Source organism: Zophobas morio, unplaced genomic scaffold (genome assembly GCF_036711695.1).
Source record: "Zophobas morio isolate AGI-343-1 ecotype UQ-CSIRO unplaced genomic scaffold, CSIRO_AGI_Zmor_V1 ptg000011l, whole genome shotgun sequence".
Lineage (NCBI taxonomy): Eukaryota > Metazoa > Arthropoda > Insecta > Coleoptera > Tenebrionidae > Zophobas > Zophobas morio.
Window position 1 is genome coordinate 11,501,666 of NW_026972116.1, and position 27,341 is coordinate 11,529,006.

The 27,341-nt window shown below is 33.8% G+C and overlaps 2 protein-coding genes across 2 annotated transcripts in view; one reads left to right on the forward strand and one right to left on the reverse strand.

The window, feature by feature from the left end:
• LOC135126914 (uncharacterized) overlaps positions 1–26,892 on the reverse strand; it is an 81,198-nt gene extending 54,306 nt beyond the window's left edge. Inside the window, exons 1-3 of the mRNA XM_064053139.1 lie at positions 26,804–26,892; positions 16,602–16,972; positions 14,595–14,734 (exon numbers count right to left, since the gene is read on the reverse strand). Coding sequence (XP_063909209.1) covers positions 14,595–14,632 — 38 coding nt within the window. The 5' untranslated portion in view covers positions 14,633–14,734; positions 16,602–16,972; positions 26,804–26,892. The remainder of the gene's footprint in view (positions 1–14,594; positions 14,735–16,601; positions 16,973–26,803) is intronic.
• The window catches only part of LOC135126915 (barH-like 2 homeobox protein), a 59,729-nt gene that overhangs the window by 10,112 nt on the left and 22,276 nt on the right, over positions 1–27,341 (forward strand). The window lies entirely within an intron of this gene.

The following is a 27,341-nucleotide window of genomic DNA, read 5'->3' on the forward strand; positions in this document are numbered from 1 at the left end:
GAATTTAATTTTTTTCACATACTTATATCTGTTTCTGCCATTTTCCGTCCGTGGGAAAAAGCCACAACATAAAATAAGGTAATCAAGAATAATCCGTTATTCATTAAACTTTCATTTTATATTTATTAATCATGAAAAAAACATTACTTGGCGAGAATAAAAACCACAGAAAACCATTTTTCTCATCATGTTAAAGCGTGGGAGTAGATGTCGTGTGCTATGACCTGAGATCTCCGTGTAATCTATCATTTTCGCTTATGATGTTTGCTGAAAAATAGTTTCCGTTTATGCAATAGCCTTTGATTGTTCTGGATATAAGTCTATAATACCATTCCAACTTAAGCGACATAATATCACGTGTTGAGGCAATAAATGGTATGTAGTGATGACAATCTATCTTGCCCTCCTCTATGTAAACAAAATCAAATTAAAATACTTATTTATGAATTACTTCCTACAATTGATTATAATGCACTCAAATAAACGTCTGCGACCTCTTCTGATATAGTGTTTTATTGGCAAACATTTTTTTTTTCTATTTCTATATATAAGGGGGCTACTTGGTACTTGACATATTTGATAAGTTTACTGCATGTATGGGCGTGTATATCATTCGATTCATTGGCATGTTTGAATTACGATGTAAATATTCAGACACCTTACTCTGTCATGTCCCAGTATCCCAACATGTTGTACTCTCCCCTACTTATGGAACTAAAATTAATTGTTAGAACAACCTTACACATTAGCCATTCAATTCAAATAGGTTGAAAAACGTACCACAGAGACATCGTAAAAATAATAATATATTTCCTTACAATTATTTATCATGTAAAAAGGAAATTTACATTACATGCATAGTTACTTCACGCTCGACTTCATAAGTAATGGTAATAAACTATCATAAAAAACATCATCACTGTCGTTTATTTGCTTTAAATCGGAGTCACTTTGTTGATTTTGGTCCAGAAAAATTAGCCTTGAAAACAAATTCAGTGAAAAAATTTTTTTAACATCCTCTGTCGAAAAATATGACAGTCATTGTTGTAACATAAAACGAAAACATGTAAGCATACTTTTTATTGACTGTGCTTTTTCAATGCCCACTCAGTTTAATACCCTGACTGACATATTTTTCACAACAGTTTGTGAAATATTTTAAAACTTAATAACTTCAGGTAGGTGTCTTGAACTCACTGCCAAAAATCTTCTTTATACTTCGCGGTTTTTGGGTTTAGAGAGCCATCTTCGATAGCTTTGAAATAACTACAGAAAAAAATTTGGATCATGAGAGGATTTCGAATCTGAGCCAATCAATATTGTAAAATGTTATTATAAAATTCTGATTTTTTGGGAAAACGTGGATGCTCAGGTTAGAAAATCAAGACGGATTCGTAAACCACAAGTACAGGAGTATGTTATTTTATAAAATTTAAATAGCATGTAAAATACAAAATTTTGAGGTGACGTCATGAAATCACTTGTGTTAGCGAGACGTATTTTTTCATACTTTAGAGGCCATGAAACGTTGAGAAAACATGAAAGTAGCTTTTTACCGGATATACCAATATCCAATGTATATTACAGTATCCATAATTTACGCTCGTTACATCGAATATGAAGAATAAAGTAACAATGTGATAAATATCAACATCTTTATTGGAAAATACGTATAAATATGTATATGATTTTCCAAAAAAACCGCTCTAGTTTCTGCAGTTTCACACTACATTTTTCTTTATAAACGACTGCATGTAGATAAACATTAACATTGACAAAACAAAATACAAACAGACGAAAAGGATGAAGTATTTAGTAAGCATAGCGTAATCATCTGCGCATTTTAAACCATAGTTGTTGTTCGAATAAAAAAAATATACAAGTTGAAGCATACCTGGCCCAATTTATGAGTACGAATCCACAATCCACAAGGTGTAAATTAAATATAAAGTAGGTAACAACTTTATAAAGCTTGTAACGATATGTTAATGAAATGCCGTTTATCTGCATAGTGGCTGTTCGTGTTTATTATTGTTTTTTTCCTTCTCTTTAAATCTATACTTGCAAATCTAAATATAAAACATGTCGTTTTAAGTAACGTCTAAATTTAACTGCACCGATACGCTATCGGTTACGGGGGTTATCGAAGACGTTGAACTTCGACACCAACGAAAGAACATGTTTATTAACAAATTATGTTCAAAATTAAACGGACGTATTAACGGTGTGGTCCAGTATGGACGGCCTAAAAGTATTACTGTTTATTGTATCAGCAGTGTTTGTGTTAGGTGAAGAATGTGCCTTCAATCAGACATTGACAAACTTCAACGTCACAGTGTACCCGGAAGTAGACAGTGCTGGTGAAAACGTGACAATACAAATCCCAATCGAATACAAAAAAGACATTTTTCACTTATTGATAGTGAACGAGACTTTACCAAACTTGTGCCAAAATTTCTTCCTGATTCAGAACGAGTTGTCAATTGTGCAGATTATCAACAGCAGTGTACAAGAAATTCATCCTGGTGCCTTCAATATAACTCCAACTCTGGCTCTGATCAGAATAGTGTTAAACCCGATTTCCTCGATTAAGAAAAACGTTTTCAACAACATCAAGGTAAAGGAAATTGACTTGTCGCAGAACGTTATCAACAACATCGACACAGAGGCGTTTGACAATAACACGTACTTGGAGATTGTCAAACTAAACAACAATCAAATTAAAGAGATCAATCCAAACTGGTTTTACAACAGCCCCAAAGTGTATAAGTTTAGTGCCATCTACAATGACATCAAAGCGATTCCAGCGGAAGCTTTCAAAAACATGGATCAAGAAAGACCTCTGAAGTTGAGACTGTCAGCTAACAGAATCACCGAAATTAGTCCAGATGCTTTCAACAGTCACCACACGATTCAGCTGCTGCGAATCAACGGCAACAAAATCACTACCCTCCCAGATAACATCTTCATTAACCGAACTATCCAAATCTTGCAAGTTAACACCAACAAACTGCAGTGTTTTCCTGATGTTATGTTTCAAACCGGCATAAACACCTTAGATTTCGTTGACAATATCTCCTTCGAATGCCAATGCTTGAAAAAAGTTCGAAAATTTGCTGAAGACAACAACTTGGAGGTTTTATATCCTTCAATAATCTGTGAAGACAGAGCAAGGGAAGTGAATATTGTCTTTAGTTATAATAAGACTTACGAGATACCGTTGTTACCGCCAACTGTTGACGTCGATGTTTACGTCAAACCGGATCAACCAACATAAACAAATGGTGCAATATTTACGGGTCCTTTATAATTATAATGAAGTTGACGTTTGTTTGACATTCTCAAATGACTATAGTTCTGTTCCATACAGTTAAACAATGTTATTAAAATATTTAAGCAGTACTGTTTGTTTTTGTCAAGACTGTTGTGTTTTCATCATTGTTTATTAATATACAAAATATGGGTAGCTCGCAATATTTTTTCAAGCAATGTCGCTTGTTATTAATTATATACAGAGTCATCAAAATTGATTGAGAGAGTTGGTACTCCCTGTTTTTGCCGTGAAGTTTGTCAACCTTATGACAGATTTGTTTAAGGTTAGGTGGCAATGAATTCAGTGGCGTGACAAGAGAACTGGGGGTTGATTGTCGAACTCATAAGCATAAGTGGATTCTGAAGAATAATTCCACGCCCCAAATTCGTCTTGAGTACCACTCCGGAACAAATGTAAAATTCGAAACTTCAAATCTGACAACTAATATTTTTTACCAAAAAAAATCGAAAAAAGAAGCCACTGAGTTTTGAAATTTGAAACTTGAAACTTCAAATCTAGCAGCTAATATTTTTATACAACTTAACAAACCAAATTATTCAAGTTCAGGTTTACCAACTGTCTCAATCAATTTTGATGACCTGTATTTAATACTTACAAATCACATGACTATAAAATACTATTTTTAATACCTGTTTGTCTGGTGTTGGCTACGTAGTCACACTTAATTTTTGTCGTTTGAGTTAGATATCATTTTTTTTTTTAGTAATTGTCAATTTTTATAAGGGCACATACAACTTTGGCGGTGTATCAATAACCTGGATATTATAATGAAACAACTTATAACAGTTTTAAATAATACGTTGTTAGAATCTCGATGTATGTGGGCGTCTTTAACACTTTTCAATGGTGTGAAAGGAAAATTATACACTTTTCGCACAAAAGGTTAAATTACTATAATAAAACAAAAAAAATCATTGGAAGTGCACTCTCATAATTTCTCAACACGAGCATAAAATATTGTACTGTAAAGAGCGATAACAAAAGTACACACCATGCGTAATGAAATGTTAAAGCGTCAATATAATGACGACATACGAAAGCAACTCTTCAGGAAAAATTTAAAACTTCACTGTATTGATAAGGCTGCTTATTATAGTAAACAGACGATGCCAATAAACACTCTTAAAAAAGAGTCATATCACCGATCTTTTTTTTGGAACTGCTTATCATTTAAGTTTTTGGTAAAAATTTACAAAAAAATTGCATTTGTCCACTCCAAGTATCATCACAGTTTATTGCCAGTTTGGTTGATTACTAAGCTATTTCGAATTTTAGACCACAAATTTCGTAGTGATAAGGCAACTGATGCAAATGATTCATTTAATATGTTTGCTATGGAGTCATTTTTTTATAAATCATCTTAGAGTGGGTAAAGTCAGTCTGTCTGCCGTCTGTCTGTGTGTCTGGCTGTCGTCTGTGTTTATTTTTATTAGAAAGATTATCTCGGAAACTATTGGACTTATTGTTGTCAAATTTATATGTATGTTAGGAATATTGCGTAGATAGTAAATGGCTAACCAAATTTTGATTAATCATCCCCACCAACAATTTGATGACACACTTCAACATTTTTCCTCGTAATTGCTTCTGAAATTTAATAAAATAGCATACTCCGGTACTTATGGTTTATGAATTCGCCTTATTTTTTTACTATACACATTAAAATTTTCCCAATAAAAACACGCTAAGGCCGTCGGTTCGATCTCCTCATTCGCCACTGTTTTTATTTCTTCCACTGTGACAGTATTATCTATATTTTTGCAACTTATAGAGGTTATCGTATAATTATATAATATATTATGAGGGAAGTTCTATTTAAATAACTTTGGACCAGTCTTTTTACTACTTGATATTTATGGCCTGAACATCACGTCCCAAATTTTTTCATGACGGATGTTATGAATTTTCAAAATTTTGGAATTGGTAAATTTTTACAACAATACTTGCAATCCTTCTACAATTTACTCAAAAGATACTATTAAGTTTGGTGACTTGTTAATTTGTGAGTAAAAAGATTTTTGGTAAAGTTATATTAATTTCCAAATCAACGCGCGTATTTAATACGTTCTCAATATTTCAATGCGCATGAAAAATGTTAATTCTGCCTTGTACGATGTCGCAGTTCCTTAATTTGTTTCCACAATTTCAGAAAAATAATTTCTTCAATTTTCCATTGAGCAAATTTTAGTTCAGTGTTCAGTTAGCCGTGTAGCATCTTACCAAATTTTGATGACGTAATAATTTAATAAGGAGATAAATAGACAAATTTGCTGAACAAGTTTTACATTCGTATAGCATATTGAAAAATATTTCCAGGGAAATCAGTTCGGTAGAGTAAAGATTGTCAACAGACGACAAATAGACAGACAGACAAACAGATGATAGACCAATGGGAATGAAAAATCAATTTTTTCTTAGTATGTAGAATGTAGATATATGAAAACTCAAAATAAGCAATTCGTAGAAATTATTTTATTACAGAAGTAAGGGTTCGTTGGGGTACGTAATAGAGAAAAAAAAGATGACGTCATAAAGTCGCCATATGACAGAAACTCTGTGACTAGTGGAAACCTTGTTTTGAAACAAAATATATTTATAATTATGGTGATATTTTAGAAATTCAATGTAGATTGGATATAATAGAAAAATTAATCCAAAAACGATTTAGTTCTGTAAGCTAAAATTTCCAAAAAAAACCGAAAATACATCATTGGTACATAATTACTCGTGTATTACCCGAGACATAATTGTGTCAAGAGTCTACACATCCTGATGTTTGGATAGTTTTCTAAGGAGTCACGTACATTAGAATTAAATTATAATTCAATTGTGTGGCACTTCACACTAGAACATTTTTACGCGCTGATGTCAGAATTCTTACAGTGAAGAGCATTCGCGCGGTCAGTAGCTTTTTCCCACTTTCATAATGAATGATTATTAAAAAACGATAATTTGGTGAACATGACTTTTAACTAAGTAATAAAAAAACGAACGGAATGTTTTTTCGTTATCTCTCGAAAAGACACGGTAATGAAAATATGTTCTGACAAATTCACCGAACTAATCATTAATTAGAAGCAAAAGTTAATCTATGTTGTTTAGAGACACCGTAAAAGGCTAGAATGAATTATTAATAACGAAGAATGAAGTCATTCTACCAAAATTTTATTTTTTTATAAAACAAACTGATAAGAATCAAATTAAAAATGTATTTGCATTTTATTTGGAGTTGTCAGCTAATTAGCTCATTCTTTGATATGAATTTTATTAGATAAGCAGAATTTTAGATAACAAAATTTATTCGAACTTCTGTGATTTTTTTAATTTAATTAATCGTATATCGAATACACATAGGTGCTTTTTTTTCAAATCCAACATTTCGAACTTTCGAAATACATCTTTTTTATGTTTTATATATCCCGAAGAATAACGTAGCAGCTAATGTTTTGGTTGATGACCTGGCGCAACACTTACCTGAACACAAATATGGTACACGCACTGTAAAAAATATTACAAATAAGAACTAAACCCAAAGACTGACTACCCTGCTATTTATACTCTTAACAGTTGCTCGTCACTGCAAGGGCGACGAAGAAGAAAGAGTGGGGGAGAATCACCATCTGCAATGAACTCTATCCCTGTTTATAAATATGTTTTGAGTCCCAAATTGTCCAGGAATTTCAAATTTGCAGTTTTAAGTAATTTGAAATATTTTTTATCGATAATATGATCATTCTCAAAAATATGATATGCAACACTTCTTGTCACACTAATTATATATTTTACAACTACTGCTCCAAAGCCATGTTTATGTTTAGATTTTGTTTTAATTTCGGATTGTCAAGAAGATTTTGAAGATTGGGCCCTGAGTGTCACATTGAGGCTTAAAAAAAATCTTTTTTCTTTTCATAAATGATTTAGAAACCGGTTTCTTAAATTTATTTTTTATTATAATTGAGTCTACTTCTACAATACTTGTTGTAACCATTGTACTACGTCGTGGATGATTTTGCGCTCCTTTAAAGGGAGAGAAAGGAATCTACTGAAGAAAAAAGCTAAACTTTGCTATCTTCTTTTGAGCACAGGGAACTGACTTGAGGTCATATTTTTCCTAAATACCTGTATACAATGAACTGTACTCAGTTGCTACGTCTATTATGAAAGTGTCTAAAACTGGTTTATATCACTACTAAAGCTTATTGCGTGGGGTACTAGTGTGAGTTTGTTTGACGTGAGACACTTTGTTTACTACGTTATCACACCTTTTGAGATAGTAAAATCTGTTTATAAATAATTATCCTTTACAATATAACTGCACGACATTACGCTACACTGGTAACATTCTAAAAAAAAGAGGAGACATTAACTTGAACAGTAAAATCAAAACGAAACAATCCTTGCAGTAACAGTTGCATTAATGCATGAAAGAAAATATTCCTGCGTCACCATAATTTGTTACACACATTTACTATGCAAGTATAATAAATCATAAATAATTTGTTCACTATAAAATCGTCCTTTGTACCTGACAAAAACATGAAATATACAATATAACAAGAATTACTACGCGTTATTTTGAACGAAACGAAACACGGAAAATTTCATATCTTGCAGAAAGCGGACTACATCATTATTATAAATATCGTCGGAAAACTTGCCTTTTATGTGACGCAAAAAACCGCAAGCTATCTACCTTCTGTTGTTGTATGCCCACATATTGACCACATAAACCGGCAGTGATGCTTGCTAACAGGAACAATACAAAACAAATCCCTTGATAGACACGATTAATTAAAGTCATTTCTATTTCAAATCGTGATCTAAATTGAACACAATAAATGTCGTTTCGTATTCACTCAGTGTAAAACTTAATTGCGATTATAGGTAATTACTAATTCTGTGAATGGCGAAAGGAAGTCATCCGCAAAAATTACGTCAAGGTTTTAAATGAACAGTGGGGGTTAAAAAATCCATTATGGTGAAAAATATGAAGAACAACGACGTCGGAAGATCGTAATGAGCTTAAGTCGCTTTCCCACACCACTTATTAAGAGTGAAGTCACACACCGGCGACCTTTTCGTTCTAATAAAACGATTAAGTGACACTTTAGTATAATAGAGCGCACAATAGTTCACAGATCAACAGATCGTCTCATTAGAAGAACATAAAATTGAAAAATTGACTTTTATGAGTCATAAAGTAAGCGTTGTGGAATTAGGTTTATGCCGTGTAAGGTAAAAAGTTTCTTTTAGTCACTACGGAGGCAAGAATAATAATTAAGTATTATGACTACGGATACAGTTAAAATACGTAATGTGCAGGTAATAAAGTAAAGACAACAAAAGAATAATACAAAATAGAAATTAGCCAGATGGGGGAAGAAAATTTGTTTTCTTTATATGTATAAAAAAAAACATAAATACTAAAGTTTTTAAGTACCAGTTGTTGACGCTTTTGTATACAAGAATGATGATTTATTATTCCATCATTTTTAAGTCTAGAAGTCTATAATTGAATGTCTGGTATGATAACTAATCCAACGTCAGATATGTGTTAAGTAAGTATTCTTCTGATAATTACTTAATTTAAGTAAGTAGTTCTCAAAAAGTAAAAAGCTGCAAAAATTTAGCTCTATAAAGAAATATCACAATATACCGCGTGTATTGACCTGCATGGACGCCTGACTAACGAAACAGGTTGTTCTCCCCTCAAGCCATGCGGTTTGTACGACCCTGTCTGGATTTTCTCGTGACAGGATGAAATGGAAGACCTTGAAGAAGGAAATTTTGCCTTCAGGTGCAGTATATGCAATTCTATTTTTGTGATCGTAACGGTAACATCTTTGAACTATTGATGTTTGCCACGTTTTGTAATTCTGATTATGTTCAAATGTAAATAAACTGTGAGTATCTAGTCAACTATAGATATATGTAAATTAGAAAAACCACATCTACAGGGAGACACAGTTGTAGAAATAGTACTGTAATTTATGTGTAACATTACCTGTAAACATGTGGAAATTGATGGGTTTTAGAAGGATAGGAGTGAGTAGGGTATTCAATCATTTGCTTTTAAGAGTAGCATTTCTCACACTTACGTATCGTTTATTTTAATAAGGTATGGTCTGAAAACCACAGCTGGTGCCGTTAGTATTAGTGTTAAGTATTTTTTGATGTGAATATTGTTCTTTAAAACAAATTTACTGCAGTCTACTGAGCACAGAGCGAGAATGGTCATTAAATTTGTAGTTTATAGTTTTATGAGTTGTCAAACTATCGCACAGAAGTAAGAATTGGTAAACTTCACGTAAAATGAAAAATTAAATATTTGTGGTGTAAAATGGTTAAGACAAATAGTGGATATAGATAAAAAATTAGCAGATTTGACTTGGTTTCCTGTTTCCAGGTAATTTTTGTTCGAATTTTCTAAGTTTTCTTTGCTGTAGATTTTATTCCAAAAAATGAATTACCTTCTCTGGTAAATTTATGACCCCCTTTGTGCTCTTCGTTCGTAACTGTTTTGCACCACTTGTGTATAAGTACTCTTCTCACCATTCTATTGCACAAGGCCATGATTAGTATTTTCTTAGCGGTCTAGGTTAATGCTCCATGAGCATCCATTTAAGCGGGATATTTGGGTACAGTGTGATCATCTTTTTACCTTTTAAAACAAATAAGATAGTAACTGTACGGCATTATACATCTATCAGATGATACAAAAAAAGCATATAATTTACACTTGAGACAAAGTGGGTTCTGAAAATTTGTTTTTTTTTGCGATAATCTGTATATATTTGTTTTGACACCCTATAATTTTTTTTTAGATTCTTGTAGAGCTTGTTTTTCATTAATGTATCATACTTCAACCACCTATACAATGCCACTGTTTAGCTTTCCAACGCATTATGTTACGAAAACACACTTGTTTATATTTGATCTGGAACTGTGGAGTGTCCTTATTGTCAACCCATAATGGGAATCGAATTAACATTTTTTTCAAAAATATGAATATTGAATACATTGATAAAGGACAAGATTATGCTTGGTTGTATTGGTGACTTTTTCCATTTAAAAATGTAATATTAACAATAAAACATTGAGGTGTACGGTTCTCGAGATTTGATCAATAAAATTAAAATAGACAATAGCAGTAACACTGCAAAAAGCAAAAACCCCATCAAGACTCGAATCTGCGCAATTCTCGCCTCCGAATGCGAACATTACGCTTGAACCTAGTAAGTGACCTTGTACGAAGTTCGTATGTATTTGTACATATAAAAGATTGCTGTACAATTTCGATTTTTTGCGAAAATTTGGCTGTCTTGGGGAAAATTTGAAGACGGATTCATAAAGAATCAGTGCAGGAGTATGTTATTTTATAAAATTTAAACCCTACCTACTTTGAAAAATTTAGGGTTTTGGTGGGAATGTTTTGACAAATTTTGGTTTCTGTGTAACAGAAATCGTCACAAACGGCCGACAGACAGACAGATAGACGGAAACTCGAGAGTTATTTCTTCGTACTCCAGGGGTCATGAAACGTCGAGAAAACATAAGAGTAGGGAGTCGACCGGTAGACTCGATTAGAATACTTTCTTAGGTTACGCTCGGGACGTAAAAATACGGATAGACTATACACTACAGATAAAGGAATTTTCTTCGATTTTTCGGTCCACGATAACACTATATCGTTTATTACCCCTTAAGAAACCTATGTTGTCTTGATAATGATTTTTAAGTTGAATTTTAATTTTAATTTGTTTTCAAAACCTACAAATAAGATTAAAAATGGAAGTGATGACGTCATCACTAATTGTTCTAAGCATTAAGCATTTGAACCATGTTTTTTTCATCTGTCTTCTGTCCTCTGACTGTGTACATTCTTCAAAATTTGAGAATACAATAATGTTGGACCTACTTATATTTAATAATAATAAAATAAGAATTATAATAATAGCTTCTTATCCAAAATAATATCCAAAATGTTTTGCACCACTGTAGCTTAATTATTTGTATGTACTTCAAAGGCGAGAGAAGTTTAAACAACCAATTTTGTAATTGTACATTTGAATGTTTAAATGTAAAGATTATGACACCATGTTAAAAATATCTCAGCGTTCTGCTACTACAAAATGATCTAACAGCGATAAATAAGAAAATTAGTATGCGGTGCTCGCTGCGACGCGTTTGCTACTGGTGTCAGGCGCCATTCATTAAGTCATAAAATGTAATTTTTGGCCATTCTAATGGGAAAAATTCTGAAACATTCAGCATATTTAAAACAAAAAGCTTTCTCTTCATATTACGATGGTTTTGACTCAGACCACATTAGAAATATAATTGATAAAAAATTGAAAATTTAAACATGCTTCGCAAAAGAAGAAGAGATTTTTACGTTTATAGTTGTCACAAAAGAGTTACCTAACCTAACTTAGTTTTCGTTTTCCACTAAACATTCTTACCCATGTTGCCGCTTATATTATTGCGTGAAATTGCGACGTTGGTGGACTTCAAAGAAAGTAAGTCCTTTAGCACTCTTTTAAAACAAAAATAAAAAGCATGTAACAAAAAAAAATTGTATGAGATTTTTTCCTATATTTTATCTCCATAGTTTTTAGCAAGTGCTTTCGGATTAAGTCATTACTGTAAATTGTTTCGTACGCCTTGTATAAATCTCACAAACAATAAAAGACAGAAAAAAATATTCACACCAACGAATCCTTCTTTGTGCTCTTACACTTTCGATTAAACGGGGAGTGCACTAGAAGTGCTTGTTCCAGATCTCGGATACTATAAAAAATAGAAATGGTTTCCATTCTCCTTTCCAATCGTACAAATGCGTGCTAATATTTCAATAAAAAGTAATTTAAAATGAGTTACTCAGAAAGATATACACCAGAAATGCAAAATAGTAAAAATTAGTACACAATTAGCCTTACATTTTTTTTTTTTTTTTGGTAATTACTAAAACTAGAAAATGTAATCGAAAATGTGGTAGATAAAGAAATAAAGAAAAAAATCAAAATTATTACAGACGCTAAATTTTTTAAAAGATTTGTATGTCGTATGTACGCAAGTTGTACGATATACTCAGAGACGTGGGTTTAGCCACAATTCAAAGTGGTAACATTTTAGGTTAAGGACATATAGTGACATCACTGTCACTTATATGTCAAGTGAACGTTCATCAAACCTGTCACTTGTCAATCTATTTTGACACTTAATGTAGTGACTAAAGTTTCAAAATTTCCACAAATTAAGTGTAGACTATTGTTGAGAATCCAGTTGGTCAAAAGTTTAGTCTCTGACTTTTTTTGCATAAATAACAGCAAAAAGTATCCATTACAAAATTACAAGTTTCCAATAGGTTATACATTAGATGCAGGCTTTACAATAGAATTCAAATTGAAAAAACTGGTCGAAGGTTATTTCTACAGAACTTACCCCACCCCACCCCCACCCCGAATTTTTGGGAAAACAGAGTGAGCCGTTACCGATTTAATCAATAAAATAGACTCATTCATTAATGAGGCAGCCTGTATACGAAATTTAAAAACTTTTCAAGCAACGATAAATCACTCATTATATTTTGCACATTTTGGATATTCAGCAAAATTTTGAGATGACGTCATCAATTTCTTGGGAGGGGATAAACGAATAAATTTTGCGTAACGATTTATCATGACTACTGTAACCTTAAAATACTTACAAGATTTCACCGCAATCGGTTTTGCAGTTTCAGAGTTACATTGCAAAATATTGTTAATCAGTTTTGAATTTTTTCCAAAAACTCTAAATGTCTAGGATGAAAATTTGACACGCATTCACATACCACAAGTATAGGAGTATCTTATTTTATAAAATTAAAAAAACAACTTTTTATTATAAATTTTTAGAGGACGTCATCGCATTAATGCTGGGGATGACTAGCCAAAATCGGTCCAGTAGTTTCGGAGCTTACTTGTCTAATAAAAATGACACCAGACAGACAGACAACAGACTGACAGACAGACAGACAGATAGAGAGACGGAAACGGGGTACCACATTTTCCGTACTCTAGACGTCATGACATGTCAAGAAAATATGAAAGTGACAATTCGGCCCATGGACTCGATTGCAATATTTCTTTAGGTTACGCTTGCGAAGTAAAAACAGCCATTCTGGCTGGAATTAACATTTTAATTTAACAATTAACCGTACTTAATTTGTAAGGAACACAGTTCCGAACATATTAGTTGATAGACAGTTTTAAAAATTTTCGTTTAATCACTTATATAATCACTGAAAATTTTGTGTTAGTGTCTTGTGGAAACGATGTACGTTACATAAATAATTGAAACATAGGTGGTTCCTAAAGAAAAATAAAAAATTATTAACATTATGTATTACTTTTTTAATCGATTTTAGAAATTTTAAACTGCAATTAAAATTTAGAAACTTTCACACGGAGATTTCTGCAACAGAATATTTAACGTCTACAGTTCCACTATATCTCAGTAAGCCTACTGGGATTAAGAGATTATTTTGGAAACGAATCAGAAAATGTTTTTTGATTTTGAAATCTTACTTAATTTTAGTTGCGTTATTAATACATTTTTAAAATGTTTTTTTTTTGTACAAACTACCATTGCCCCATTCAGAAGTAAGAAATTTTAGAAAAGATTTGTTACCACAAATACCGGTATGTATATTCTAATATCTTATACACATCCTGACTTATCGCTATCTTTGTGGTACATCTTTTCAAATTTCCTTAGTTCTTATCAGAATAACGTAATTTACACCACCAAATGACTCGCACTATTTAAAATTGTGGCAGAATTATGATATCCAATCAACCACCAAAAAATCAAATAAGAGATGTCTGGTTAATTACATTTGAAGAATTATTTTTAGCGTACTATGTCAGTTAATCAAACTGATTGGCACGATTTTTGATATTTTATTAAATATCTTTTTAAATCCTTTCAAACTTAGTTATAATATTGGGTGAACTTTTTCTCCTTGATCAAGAATTTTTTGAATTCTATGGTAATGGTTCAGTTTAATGTTAGTAATGAAAATCTATGGCTGACTTATTAACTATACAATTTGGCTTTAAGTTCTACATCTCCTGCTTCAAGGAATCTGCCTGTACCACTGAGTACAAATTTATAGATTTTAAACTTGTATATAACTCAGTCACCGGTATTTGAAGTTTTTGCCAAGTTTCAAATTTTTGCGTATTCTTAAAAATATCCTTTAAATTCTTCATCTTACCTTGTGAACGGCCCAATGGCGGGTGACAGCTCTGTCATGAGGGCATGTGGCTGTATCCTCCCGCCAACTCACAAAAAGATCAGCCTGCTAAAAGCCAAACTTCTAGGATCAGTTTCTTCCGGTACTGCCACATGGTGACTCTACAAAACAAAAACATATTCGCATTTTTTTCTCACTTTTTGCAATCTTCGTGCATCTCAAGTTCTTTGACCTATCCAATTTTGAGAAGGTGTGGTCTAGAACAATGCCTCAATCATAACGGATAATAGTTCTTTTAAACATCTCCGTACTTCTAATTTCATTTTAATGATTTATGGTCTACGTTCTCCGCTCGAACTGGGTTAAGCTATGTTAATTAATTGGGTCTACGATGAGAAGGCTGGGTTTAAATGATCGTGCGAGAAAAAGGAAAATCTTTTAATTACGTAGGCAGATTGTGAAGTGATTTTGTTTGTAACTGCAACGAACATTTACAATTTCAAAACAATATATCGTGATATTTTAATTGCTAATCCGTGTCGCATTTTCGCTGTAAGTACGTAATTTTTATTTTAAGTCACAGTGATAGACTGATAAAGGATTAATTGACGTCAAGAAAGACATAATGTAAATACGCTTGATTTATTCACTTAAACCAATATTAAAATTCTTATCGTGTGTACAGATTTTGGAACAGGATGAAAAATAAATTCAATTCAAATAAACTCCACGTATTGTAACACATAGTTTTCGAATTTCTTTGCAATCTTGAAACACCTGCAATTTAAATAATACATTAATTATTACTTAGTTTATATTAAAATACAGTAAGAAGCAATAAACATTATTTGCATCGTCACCTCCTAAATCTCCAACAGATAGTAACTTTATTAATGAAGTGATAAAATTATAACTGAAGTAAACAAACATTTTACTATTACAATAAAAATTGTGGTATATATGCAGACGCATACGATGCATACATTTTCTTTGTCAAAATGAAAAATGCTTATCGGCGACACATTAAAAATAATTGATGCTAAGTTTAATTACATTTTTTTTATCTAAAAAGCAAAAAAAAACAACATTACAAATTACTGACGGGTGAAATTTTCAAAGAATCGTTTTAGATAATGAACTATAAATAAAACACAACAAACAACAAATATTACACGTAATTCATTGGTTATACAAAACTCGATAAATGGCAAGTTCTCGTTTTTACATAGACAGTAATAGATGGTTATCTTTGACCAGGTGATTTATTGTATACTCGATATGATTTTAAATGAAACCAAAATGTAGAGAGTGAAACACTTGTTCATTTAAATAATTGCCAAACATTTATTCAAACAGCTATAAATTTTTTTGCAATATTTTAAAAATATAACGGTGTAAAAATTGTCACAAATCGCCTACAACGCTCGTCCAACGCTATAGAAAGTGTGCTCGTTACATTCTTAATATGGGCCTGCGAATTTTAATAATCTACCTACAGTAAAACGTAATCAGTTATGTATTTTAGTAGGTGCTAAGTCTAGCATTAATACACTAGTATTAAATGCAGACGCAAAGTTGTAGTTTGTAATGCGCAAAATCATTGCGTCTTACACGTGTGCATAAATTTGTATTGATATAATTTTAGTGGGTAATTATTTGTTATAGACTATACAAATTTAATCACATAAAAATTCATTACAATTGGACACGTGCATTTTTTAAGAAGTTATAAAATAAGTAAAACAAAAGTGAAATTTAAATTAAAATAAAAACAAATCAGAAATAATCTACTATAAACCTCAAAAAAGTAAAAAATTGAATATAATTGAATTAATGTCTGAAAACGTGTCTATTCATTATTTAGATATAACCAACAAGTAAGGATTTCAATTAACAACAAGCGTTTTTGAAATGAATGCATCAGTCAAGATAAAATTTATTTTAAGCGTTACAAAGACAGTAATTAATTTTTAATGAGATAAGTATTAAAATTCATAAATAATTAAGACGAATTAAGCTTTAACATACCTGACAAGTAATAACTGCAACTAATATTTCAAATTAATCACTTCATTCACAGGTAGATGAAAGGAGAAGTCTTACAAAAAACAATAATAAATATGAGTCATCTTTATAAATACACCGCTACTTATAAACTTCATAACGAACTTTTTTGTTTCTTAAATCAACATCTAACCAGTTGGATGATAACTTGTAAATATTTTTTCTACGATATATTTTCTGTATTGTTTTTGCGATAACACTGTTACATATAGGTTTTACATTTGTAAAGATTACATTTCGGTTTCAGGTCGATATTTTTCACTGTATACTAGGGTCGAGCATTTAAGCGCCATCTGTTGAACCAAAACCAAAGATCGCTGTTGTGGTGTTGAAATCTGTAAAGTCGTCTGCGTTAATGCGGGTATAATTTATTGTTTAGAAACAATATTGTATATCAATATTTTTGTTATTAAAAATTTTAAAAATAACATTAATATGTTATAATTTGAATAGCTTCACTAATTCATTTTGGAAATAATAATATTAGTTTTTTTCTAATAAATGGAAATTTTATATTAATTCCTAAATATGGTGGAGGTGCCGGGAAATCCTCCCTTACTTTTGTTATAATTTATTTATATATGAACATACAGAAATATACGACACAAACGGCTAAAAATAGGTATCTTTTTAAAAGTTTTGAGCATTATTCATCTCAAACTCCTCGAGATGTTACCCCTTTTTTGATATTTTACCTGAAATGTGATGAGTGAATTTTGCGGATGTACACTTCTTTATTTTAAAATATCAAAATCACGTTAATTCTAAATACTGTTTATTAACACAAATTAACAGCTCTGTATTGTTAGTATAACTAAATTTTAAATTACGTTTAATGTTGGTATTGATAAAATGAGGCGGAAACGAACAAGAATTGAAATTGTCAAAACTTATGTAAGAAATAGGTTAGATAAATAAATAGATTACATATTTGTACAAGATTTTTAATTGACAAAAAAAGTTTCAGAAAGTAGTCTGGAGCTTCCTAGTATACTTCACCCTTAAAAAATGTTTCCTCCTTCTCAATTTTTTTAAAATATTGAAAAATACCAATAAATTAATTAAAATGAAAATGCTAGACATCTCCAAATTTTGTTCCGACCATTGCAGAACATCTTAATAATTGAGATATTGAAATTCTGTAAAAACCGTTGTTTTTAGCTTAAAGGCAGAATATTAATTTAGTAGATTGTAAATGTGAAGCAAGTATGGCATTGGTGTCACCATGCAAATGAAATTAATAGAGTATCACGCGTTAAAGAGTTACAAACATCCCTAATTAACGGTTTTTAATATTCTAAAGCACACAAGGATCGTAAATACCCCAAGTTTTTTAATTTTCATAATAAGATTTTTCATATTTAAAAAAGTAATGAAATATTGTAGTTCTTCAAGATTTCTGACGATAGAAATTAACAGTTGTGGTGTAATTAAAATAAAAAAATTTAATTAAAAATTAAAAAGAAAAAGACATTTGATATTTATGGCTTCAATACAAATCTATTTTTGAGGATAATCTCATACATAATCACACCTTTGACTGACGTCATTAAGAAATGTTGGGATGGAAAATATTCGAAGGCCTTTTGAAAGAAAGAATAATAAAATACTTCCAAAACAAAGAGCTCTGAGATGCAAGCCAACATAGATACATGGAAGGCAAATCTACAATGACAGCGCTGGCAGAGGTAATAAATTACATAACAGAGGCGATAGATAGAAAAGAATGCACAGTGCTAACTACAGTAGATTTATCCAAAGCCTTCGACTTAGTGGACCATGAAATCCTCTTGGAAATGTTACAACTTTACGATTTTTGTTGGAAACAACTGGAAATATTACGATCGTTCTTGCGGAACAGATTACAAGAAATGCGGTGGAGTCACACATCATCGGAAAGAAAATAATTATATGAGAGGATTCCGCAAAGTTCTATCTTAGGGCCCCTTCTCTTCTCAATATTTATAAATGATCGTCCGTTTATCTTAGATATAGTTTCAAAATGCTGTCTGTATGCCGACGATACAGCGTTGGTAACAAAATGTACATCTACTCAAAACCTGGAATCACTTGGAGAAAAAATCCATAAAATTACAGGGATACTGAGCTTACTTGGATAATGAGCTGAAGTGGAATACTCATCTCGTATATTTGGGCGAGAAACTGTCTTCTACCATTTTCTGCATTAGAAAAATAAAAATGTACTGTTCACTGGGGAGGCGACTAGGATGACGTACTTTGGCACCTTTCAAAGTGCAGTCTCGTATGGAATATTGCTAGGGGGAAGCTCGTCTCCCATCTTTGTATTGCCAAAAAGGCAATTAGCTCAATACGTTCCTTAGGATATAATGAAAGCTGTCGCAAAAGCTTTAAAGAACTGTAGATACTTACGAATTTTATAATGAACTACCACATAAAATGTAAATACTTAATGCAAGAACTTTTAACAAAGAAACGAAGAAATTCCTCTTAAAAACACCAGTTTACGCATTTGATGAATATTTTAATTTGTTTAAAACTCAGAAGTGATTTTGTTGTTTTGATCTGTAATGTATTTAACAATTGTAAATTTTAGTTTAGATGTAATATGTAGTAACATGCGATAGAGAAAAATAAGTTGCAATTTGAAAATATATATAGATTTGCGTTTCAACGCCAACACTATTAACGGGCGTTCATTTCAAAGAGTCATCAAGTTGGCCTTGATTTTTTTAATAAACATTGCCAAGTAGTCTACAATAAACTTAAAATTTAATGTATGACAACTGAGAACGCGCTATTGCTAATTATACACAATGATATGGATTAATAAAACAGGTGAGTTTTTCGCTACTTTTTTTCTACAAAAAAAGTAACGCCAACTTGATGACTTTTCCAATTAAATACGCGTTATATGGCATATTTGCAATGTACTCCATTAAGCTTCCCCTTCAAGCTAAGAATAATAGCGTTTATAGAATTTCAATATCTCTATCCGTTCTCAGTAGGTATATTATACCGCTATGAGGAATGTGTTGTCAAAGTTGATCCTTAATTTTTTTTATGATGTGCAAAATTTTGTTTTTCCATAGTTTTTTCTTTCCAAAAATTAACAGTTATAAGTTAGGGTCAAAAAGTTTCAAAATCTAATGAATTTTTATGAATTTTTAGAATAATTTAAGAAGAAAAAACAATAAAACATGATAGAGTGAGTTTAACTCCCCTTCTTTGTCAATGGTATACAGTGTCACATTATTTTCATTCTCATCAATAAATTTCATTGCTATGACGAGTAGTTCTTCTACTGGTTATGATTTCACTAACGCGAAATTAGTTGCCAGGCATTTAAAAAAAATCCTAATAGCCTCCTAATATTTCTCAAAAATAGATCCCATCAGACTTTTTTGTTAAGTTTAGAAAGCTAAATCTATGTAAACATTAAATATATGATGCAATTCAAAACAACACTACTAGCCAGGGTGCAGAGCTCTAAATCCAAGCAGAAAAAAATTTCTTTTTTCAAAAAACTTAACTGATAAATTTTACAAAAATTTCGGAAATCAGGTTGGGAAATTTTCAATTAGTTCAAGTTTCATTCTACTTGAAGTATGTACAATCGTAGAGATGACCACTTGGCAACTGACTTTAACCGTGATTGCAGAAAATAATGTATCATTATCCGATATCACTATCCTTAAATTTTTCGAAAAAACCTTATACTACTTCAGGCAATTGTTTTAAGATTTTGACTATTTTGAGTGAATCTATTTAACTGTAATTTTTTTTAATGAAGATTTTGCATCCTTTTTTTAACTTCATAGATGTCAGTTAATATCTACAAATAAAAGACTTTTGAATGAACATGAAACTAAAAGAAAGTCAAAACAATTTGGACTTCGTATTTGATGTAGGCATAAATTTGAAAGATAGTATTATAAGCCAGAAAAGTCTTTTATGAATTTATTTGAAAATATAAACGGTTAACAACGTGCGCAGCTTGTGTCCGAAGTGGTACTGACGTCCTCTCATTCCCCTCCAGCGTCGCCCAAAGCGGTGATATCACCACCATCTCGGAGTTCGGGGAACTACTGGCGTCAGCATTGGATGGTGACGCCAGTAATGGATGGCGCGTTGCCGCTTACACCTCGGCCTATAGTATCAATAAATGTTCAATATATGAGACACCATTAATAGAGTTCGTTGTCGTAGTAAGTCGCAAGCGTCAGATAGTCAGCGTCATTACTCGTTGATAGTACTTGGGTAAATCGATTAATTACTTTGGCAATGTGTCGGATATGATCGTGTCACATCATCCACGAGCCACGCATAGGTAGCGTTGAGTGCTAACTCGTAATAGCACTGTTGTGTAACAACGTACTTGCCACAACATATGCAGCTAACTTGTATCGGGACGGTGTGTTAACAACGTGTTTGTTAGCTCGTATCAGCAACGTATTTGCTATTCGTATCAAACAAAAAATAGAAACGTATACAAGCGACCTATTAGCAACGTATTTGCTAGATTGTATAAAAGCAAATCATTTTGCCCCTATTCTGCTGTACGTGCTGCGTCCAGCACGTCATCAGACTCATCGGCATCGCTACGACTCTCGTCTGTTTCTGTTAACGTTTCGTAAGTATAACTTAAGTTTGTCACCCTCATAAGGTCGCCGCGAGCGTGTTGAGCCAGGGAGTTCACGTACCACATAGCGATCGGAATCTAGTCTTTTCAAGATCTCGTATCGCCCACTGTACTTTTGTAGCAACTTTCTACTTTTCCCATCGTTTGCCGGGATTACTTTCCGAACTAGAACTCGTTGCCCAACTCGGAACTCAGGGGCTGCCTTTCGTTTTGCATCGTATTGCATTTTTTGTTGATCTTGCTTGTCAACAATTCGTTGACTGGTCTTTTCTCTTGTCTTGTTTAGATCGCTATCATAATTTGTTGTGCAGACTTCAGCACTGAGAAATGAGTCGTTAGCTTGTCGAGGCATGTACCCCAAAATTCGTAAGGAGTCTTATTGGTCGTTTTATTGATGGTCCTATTCATACCAAACTGGATCTGCGCAATGGTTTGATCCCATTTAGTTTCATCATCCGAAGAAGTAGATAAGGCACTTAAAATGGTTCTGTTATACCTCTCGGCTTGACTATTCGCTCGTGGGGTTGCTGTAGCGTTATGATTAATTTTTATGCCCAGTGACCGGCAATATTCGACAAATCGTTTGCTCGTAAAACAACCTCCCCTATCACAAGCAATTCGTTGGGGTACGCCAAACAAGTTAAAGATTTCGTTTAAAAACGTCAACACCGGACCTACCGATGTATTTCGGACCGCCTTGAGAAAATGAGAAAAGCAAACTTTGTGAACCCATCGATAGCCGTAATCAGTTGAGTGTTCTTGCGAGAGCTAGTAACAAAAGGACCCAGATGGTCTATGTGGATGGTATGCATCGGTACATCAAATTTCGGAATTGGGTGTAAGAATCCTGGTTGTCTTCCGGTCGGTTCCTTGTTATACATACAGGCCAGACAACAGGGTATATAGCGCTTAACTTACTTTCTCATTTTGGAAAACCAATATTTTTGAATTACGAGTTTCAACGTCTTTTCCGCTCCAGGATGTCCAAGATTGTCTTGATGGTAGAAAATGATCTGACTTCGTGCTGTTTTAGGAACAACCCATCTATTGCCTTCGTTTGTCCGCTTAAACACTCGATGGTTTTGTAAAACAAACTCTGCGTGTATTCGTTTTCCTTCTCTATCGACTCGTTTGCGTGTCAGTAGCTGGTGAATATTCTTACAGCTCTCATCGTTTAAGAATCCAGTCGCTATCACTTAAACTTATATTATAAATATGGGGATCGTCGTCAGCATGTGCCCCTGCCAAACTATTGCGACTTAGTGCTTCAACGTGAGCCATCTTCAACCCTGCACGATATTCTACTTTAAAATCATACTCCTGAATGAGTAGCCACCAACGTCCGATTCGAGGGATCAAATCACGCTTTGTCATTGCGGTTCTTAGAGCATTACAATCCGTGACTACAGTAAACGGCAGACCCAACAAATACATTCGAAAACGTCTAATCGAATCAACTACCGCTAAGGTTTCCAACTCGTACGAGTGGTAGTGTCCGGGTAGTCTGTCTACTGTAGTAGCAAATTGGTCGTAAGGATCCATCGTGTTGTCGCTGTAGCAGCACTCCTCCAAGACCATGTTTAGAGGCGTCAGTGTGCAACTCGGTAATGGCTTCTCTATCGTACAAGGCCAGGACCGGCCGTTCAACTAGTTTGCGCTTCAGGGTTTGAAAAGCGTCTTCTTGTTGCTCTGTCCACGAAAAGGGTACGTCCTTCTTGGTCAGGTTAGTCAAAGGTTTAGCTATCGTTGCAAAACCTTTGATGAACCGTCGAAAATATGATGTCAACCCTATAAACTGCCGAATTTGATGCACGTTTCGCGGTTTAGGATATTCACTTACAGCCTGAATCTTTGCTTGGCCAGGTTGAACCCCTCTACAACTCAACTCGTGTCCAAGATATTCAAGCTTATCATAAAAAAAATGACATGTAGTAAGCCGAAATGTCATCCCAGCATTTCGAAACAAGGAGAGTACTTCGCGTAAAGATTCTAGACCCTTTGTAAAAGTATGCGATGGTATAAAAATGTCATCCAGGTACGCAAAAGCAGTTTTGAGCCGCATTTGTCCAAGAATACTGTTAATTGCGCGTTGGAAAACCGCAGGAGCGTTTGCTAGGCCAAATGGCATTCTCAAATATTCGTAGTGTCCATCCGGAGTTATGAATGCGGTTTTAGGAATGGAATCATCGGCTACCTTTACTTGATGATATCCCTGAGCAAGGTCTAATGTCGTAAAATAAGTACTATTGTGCATTTGTTCTAAATAATAATCATCAACTCGTGGCAAAGGGTATCGATCTTTTACCGTTTTCGAATTCAAGGCGCGGTAGTCTATGCACATACGATAATCGCCTGTCTTCTTTTTTATCAGAAGTATTGGACTGGAATAGGGTGACTGGGATGCTCATATAACCGCATTCTCTTCTAGAACTTGGACGTTTTGTCTTACTATTTCTCTCTCAGGGTACGAGAGGCGATATGGGCGATATATAACAGGCGTATTGTCATGCAAATTAATGCGCATTTCGGTGGCGTTGGTTTTTCCTATCTGACCGGGACCCACAGCGAAACAGTCCCGAAATTCATTCAACAAATGTAATACTTCCAATTGCTCATTACTATCTAATTTTGGGCCTAACTGTGGTAATACATCGTTTAACTGGAAGGGTTGTAGGTTACATGCATGAATAGTCAAATTGCTTACCCCTTCTAGAAGAACTTCTTCTGCTGGCACACCACGAGCCAATAGCTGATCTTGCTTGAATTCTGAGGCGTTCTGCGAGTAGTTGTGAATGGGAATCACTCCAGCAATAGACGTCACACAACAAGGTATCGTGTATTCGAATCCTGGTTGCTGCCTCATTGTCGGTTCCAAGTAAACATCACCAGAGTAATCTTCCTCACAACATACTTCCATGAAAGCAATTGTTTGAGGTGGAATAACAGTAGTAATCTTCGACCTCAAGTGTATCTTTTGCGGCGGTAACTCATCTAGAGCTGGATACATGATTATCTCGGAGTACCATCGTACAATTACACTGATTTAAAAAAGTTTGGCCGACAATAATCGGAACGGTTTGTACATCATCGCGAACGACATGGGCTGTAACATCGGCACCCATTAGATCTACTTCGAACTTTATGGTGCTTTCTCCTAAAGGCTTGGTCATACCACCCGCGTACCCTTTAACACACTGAGTAGATATGGACAGTTTCAGATTCAATTGAGTCGCTGTAGTTTCTCTAATTGTCACAATGCTGCAACCGGTGTCAATAAATCCTTGTACCAGAACGTCATTGACTTTGCATTCAACAAAGTAGCATTCTTGATTGGCCTTCGTTGAGTCTACTATCTTAACTTCTGACTTAGAACCCTGCTTTGAACTCTTTGTCTTTCGACATTTGCTGGTATCGTGACCCAGCAAGTTACAATTGCTACTTTTGGCTTGGAGGGTTCATTTTTGTTGTCTCTTCTGTCCGTTCCCAGCAATGAAAGAAATTCACTCAGGCTTGTAATAATTTCATTTTATCGAAGTCATATTGCGTCATCGGTTCGTCAGGCCGTTTTTCGCGTTGAACCAGATTGCGCAATGTTATAGCAAAATCGTGTTGATCGGGAAACGTTTTCACAAGGAGCGGTTTCCATTCATTCCAAGAGTACGTATAAGTGGTCAAATTTTCATACCATGTGCGGGCGAGTCCCGCTAAACGGTTCTGCATCAGCTGTACTGTGGTGCTTTCGTCCCATCTATTGACTTGAGCGAGCTGATCGATTTTATTGACCCACTTGAGTGCTGATTGGTTCGGTTTTCCTGGCGTAAATTCTGGGATGCAATCACTCTTGACCGTCATCCTCACCAGCGTTTGACTGGGTTCACTGCTTGTGGAATCACGTCGCAATAAATTCTCTATCATCGTCTCCAACTTCTGAAGTCGGGCGGTATTTTCGGCGACTTCTCTATGGGAGCTATTGAGACGCCGTCTTGATCGGGATTTTGACCGAGATCTTCATCGGGATCGTCGACGGGACGTTTCCTCGTCGCGATAATCCGATCGACGCGTTCGGTTTCGTTTTTCTGCGTACTGGCGGCTCATTGTCGCACAAACACGCACAAAATAATAATCGTAGTTTTACACTAACCAAACTTTATCACTTAACGCACCAGATACTTCGGATAAAGCGGAAGGCTGCTCTATAAGCCAGAAAAGTCTTTAATGAATTTATTTGAAAATATAAAAGATTAACAACGTGCACAACTTGTGTCCAAAGTGGTACTGACGTCCTCTCATTCCCCTCCAGTGTCGCCCAAGGCGGGGATGTCATCACCACCACCTCGGAGTTCGGGAAACTACTGGCGTCAGCTACCTACATTTGACGCGTGGGATTTTCCAAAAATTTTCACAATGTAAAATCTCGATTATTAACAGACTTACTACGAAATTTTAAATATAATCTGTGCTATATAACGCAAAAGCAGTTTTTGTAAACAGTTTATCATCTTCTTTTCCGCATTTTGGTGAAATTTTTCATCACGTGTTTTTAAAAATCAATATCGGCGTTATTTATGGAAATTTCGAGACGCCGTTTTCGCCATTGTTTTCAGGTTACAGAACTCTAGACAGCAACTGAGAAACATCAGCGATGTTTTTTGTCCGAAATGAGATACATTAAAAGAAATTTTTCCGACAATAACTGTTTCCGAAATTTGCATAAATAACTGACAATCTTGATTTATAAAAACACAAAAAATGAAAAACTTAGTTTTTTATTATTGAAAATCAACGTACAGCGGAGCCTGAAGTAGTTAAGAGTTCTCGATTAATCAAATATTCAAACATTTTACAACTGTTTTTATGTCTTTAGATGTCATGTCCCAGAGCACAAATTTGTAACCTCAAGCGAAGAGTGGTGGCGTGATAAGAGACTCGGAGTACTGTTGAACGAATGGACATTGTGAATGGGTTAAATATTATTGCATAATATACTAGTGTAGAATCGTAGAATCTAATAGTAATTTGAGTAATAAAGCCATAAACTCACAACACTGATGACGAGAATGGCGACAGGAATCGGAGAGTCAGTATAGACGTAAAGTTAAGAGTAAAATTCAGAGGTTATTTTCTACAGAACAGATCTTGACCCGCCTACAGAAGTACGAGGACATTAAAGTCTTCTATTTGAGAAGGCTATACATATAGCCCTACATGTAATAAATAATTTGCACGATATCCAGTATCGGAGGAAGGTTTATAATGCTACTTTGGGTAACGAGTAGTAAGGGCAGCTCGAATCCCGAACTGCTGGTGTCGGACGACACGTGGGGATAGTATTTAATATTCCCTTTGTGAAGAAGCCAGTAGCGACGGAAGACCTTAAGATCTATAAGGTTACTAGGTCTAAATGAAAACCCATTTTAATACAAATTCTCTTGGGGTTGCGCGTCTGTACTCTAGGACATAACACCACATTGGGATTTAAAATGTGTCAGATGTAACTGTTCTTAGTGGCCTTATTTTTGGTGCCAATATCACTAGGACATCTTACCTTTTTCGAGCCTTGATTATAAAAATTCTTCACAGAACTCATGTTGTGGCTCACATTAACTTTGGTGGTCTTAGTTACTCTGTCAATTACAAACAATAATTTAACTGCAATAGTTCAGTTAACTTACACTAAACGATGAATCAATTGCAAAAAAAACTAGGATCTTCTTATACGATAACACTATAATGTTTATTACCCCACAACACTGAAAACACAAAAAAGTCGATGAGTTTTGGCGATCAGGTTGGCGTTATATAGACAAAACTAAACTAAAAAGATCGCAATCTTATCATATTCCCCACTCTAAAGATGGACCCAAAATGTGTATACATTTTTTTAAGTTATTCCTGGAAATCTTTATTTTTATAATTCGAGGAACTATTTCTCTGATTATATTGGCAGATGATTGTAACTTGATAACTGTTTTAATCTAGAACATGTTGGATTTGTTCATTTCACTGTCAGTGGTCCATTAATCGTATACTCTACTATAAAATCATAAGGGTTTCATTTTACAATTGAAATTTAAAAATATTTA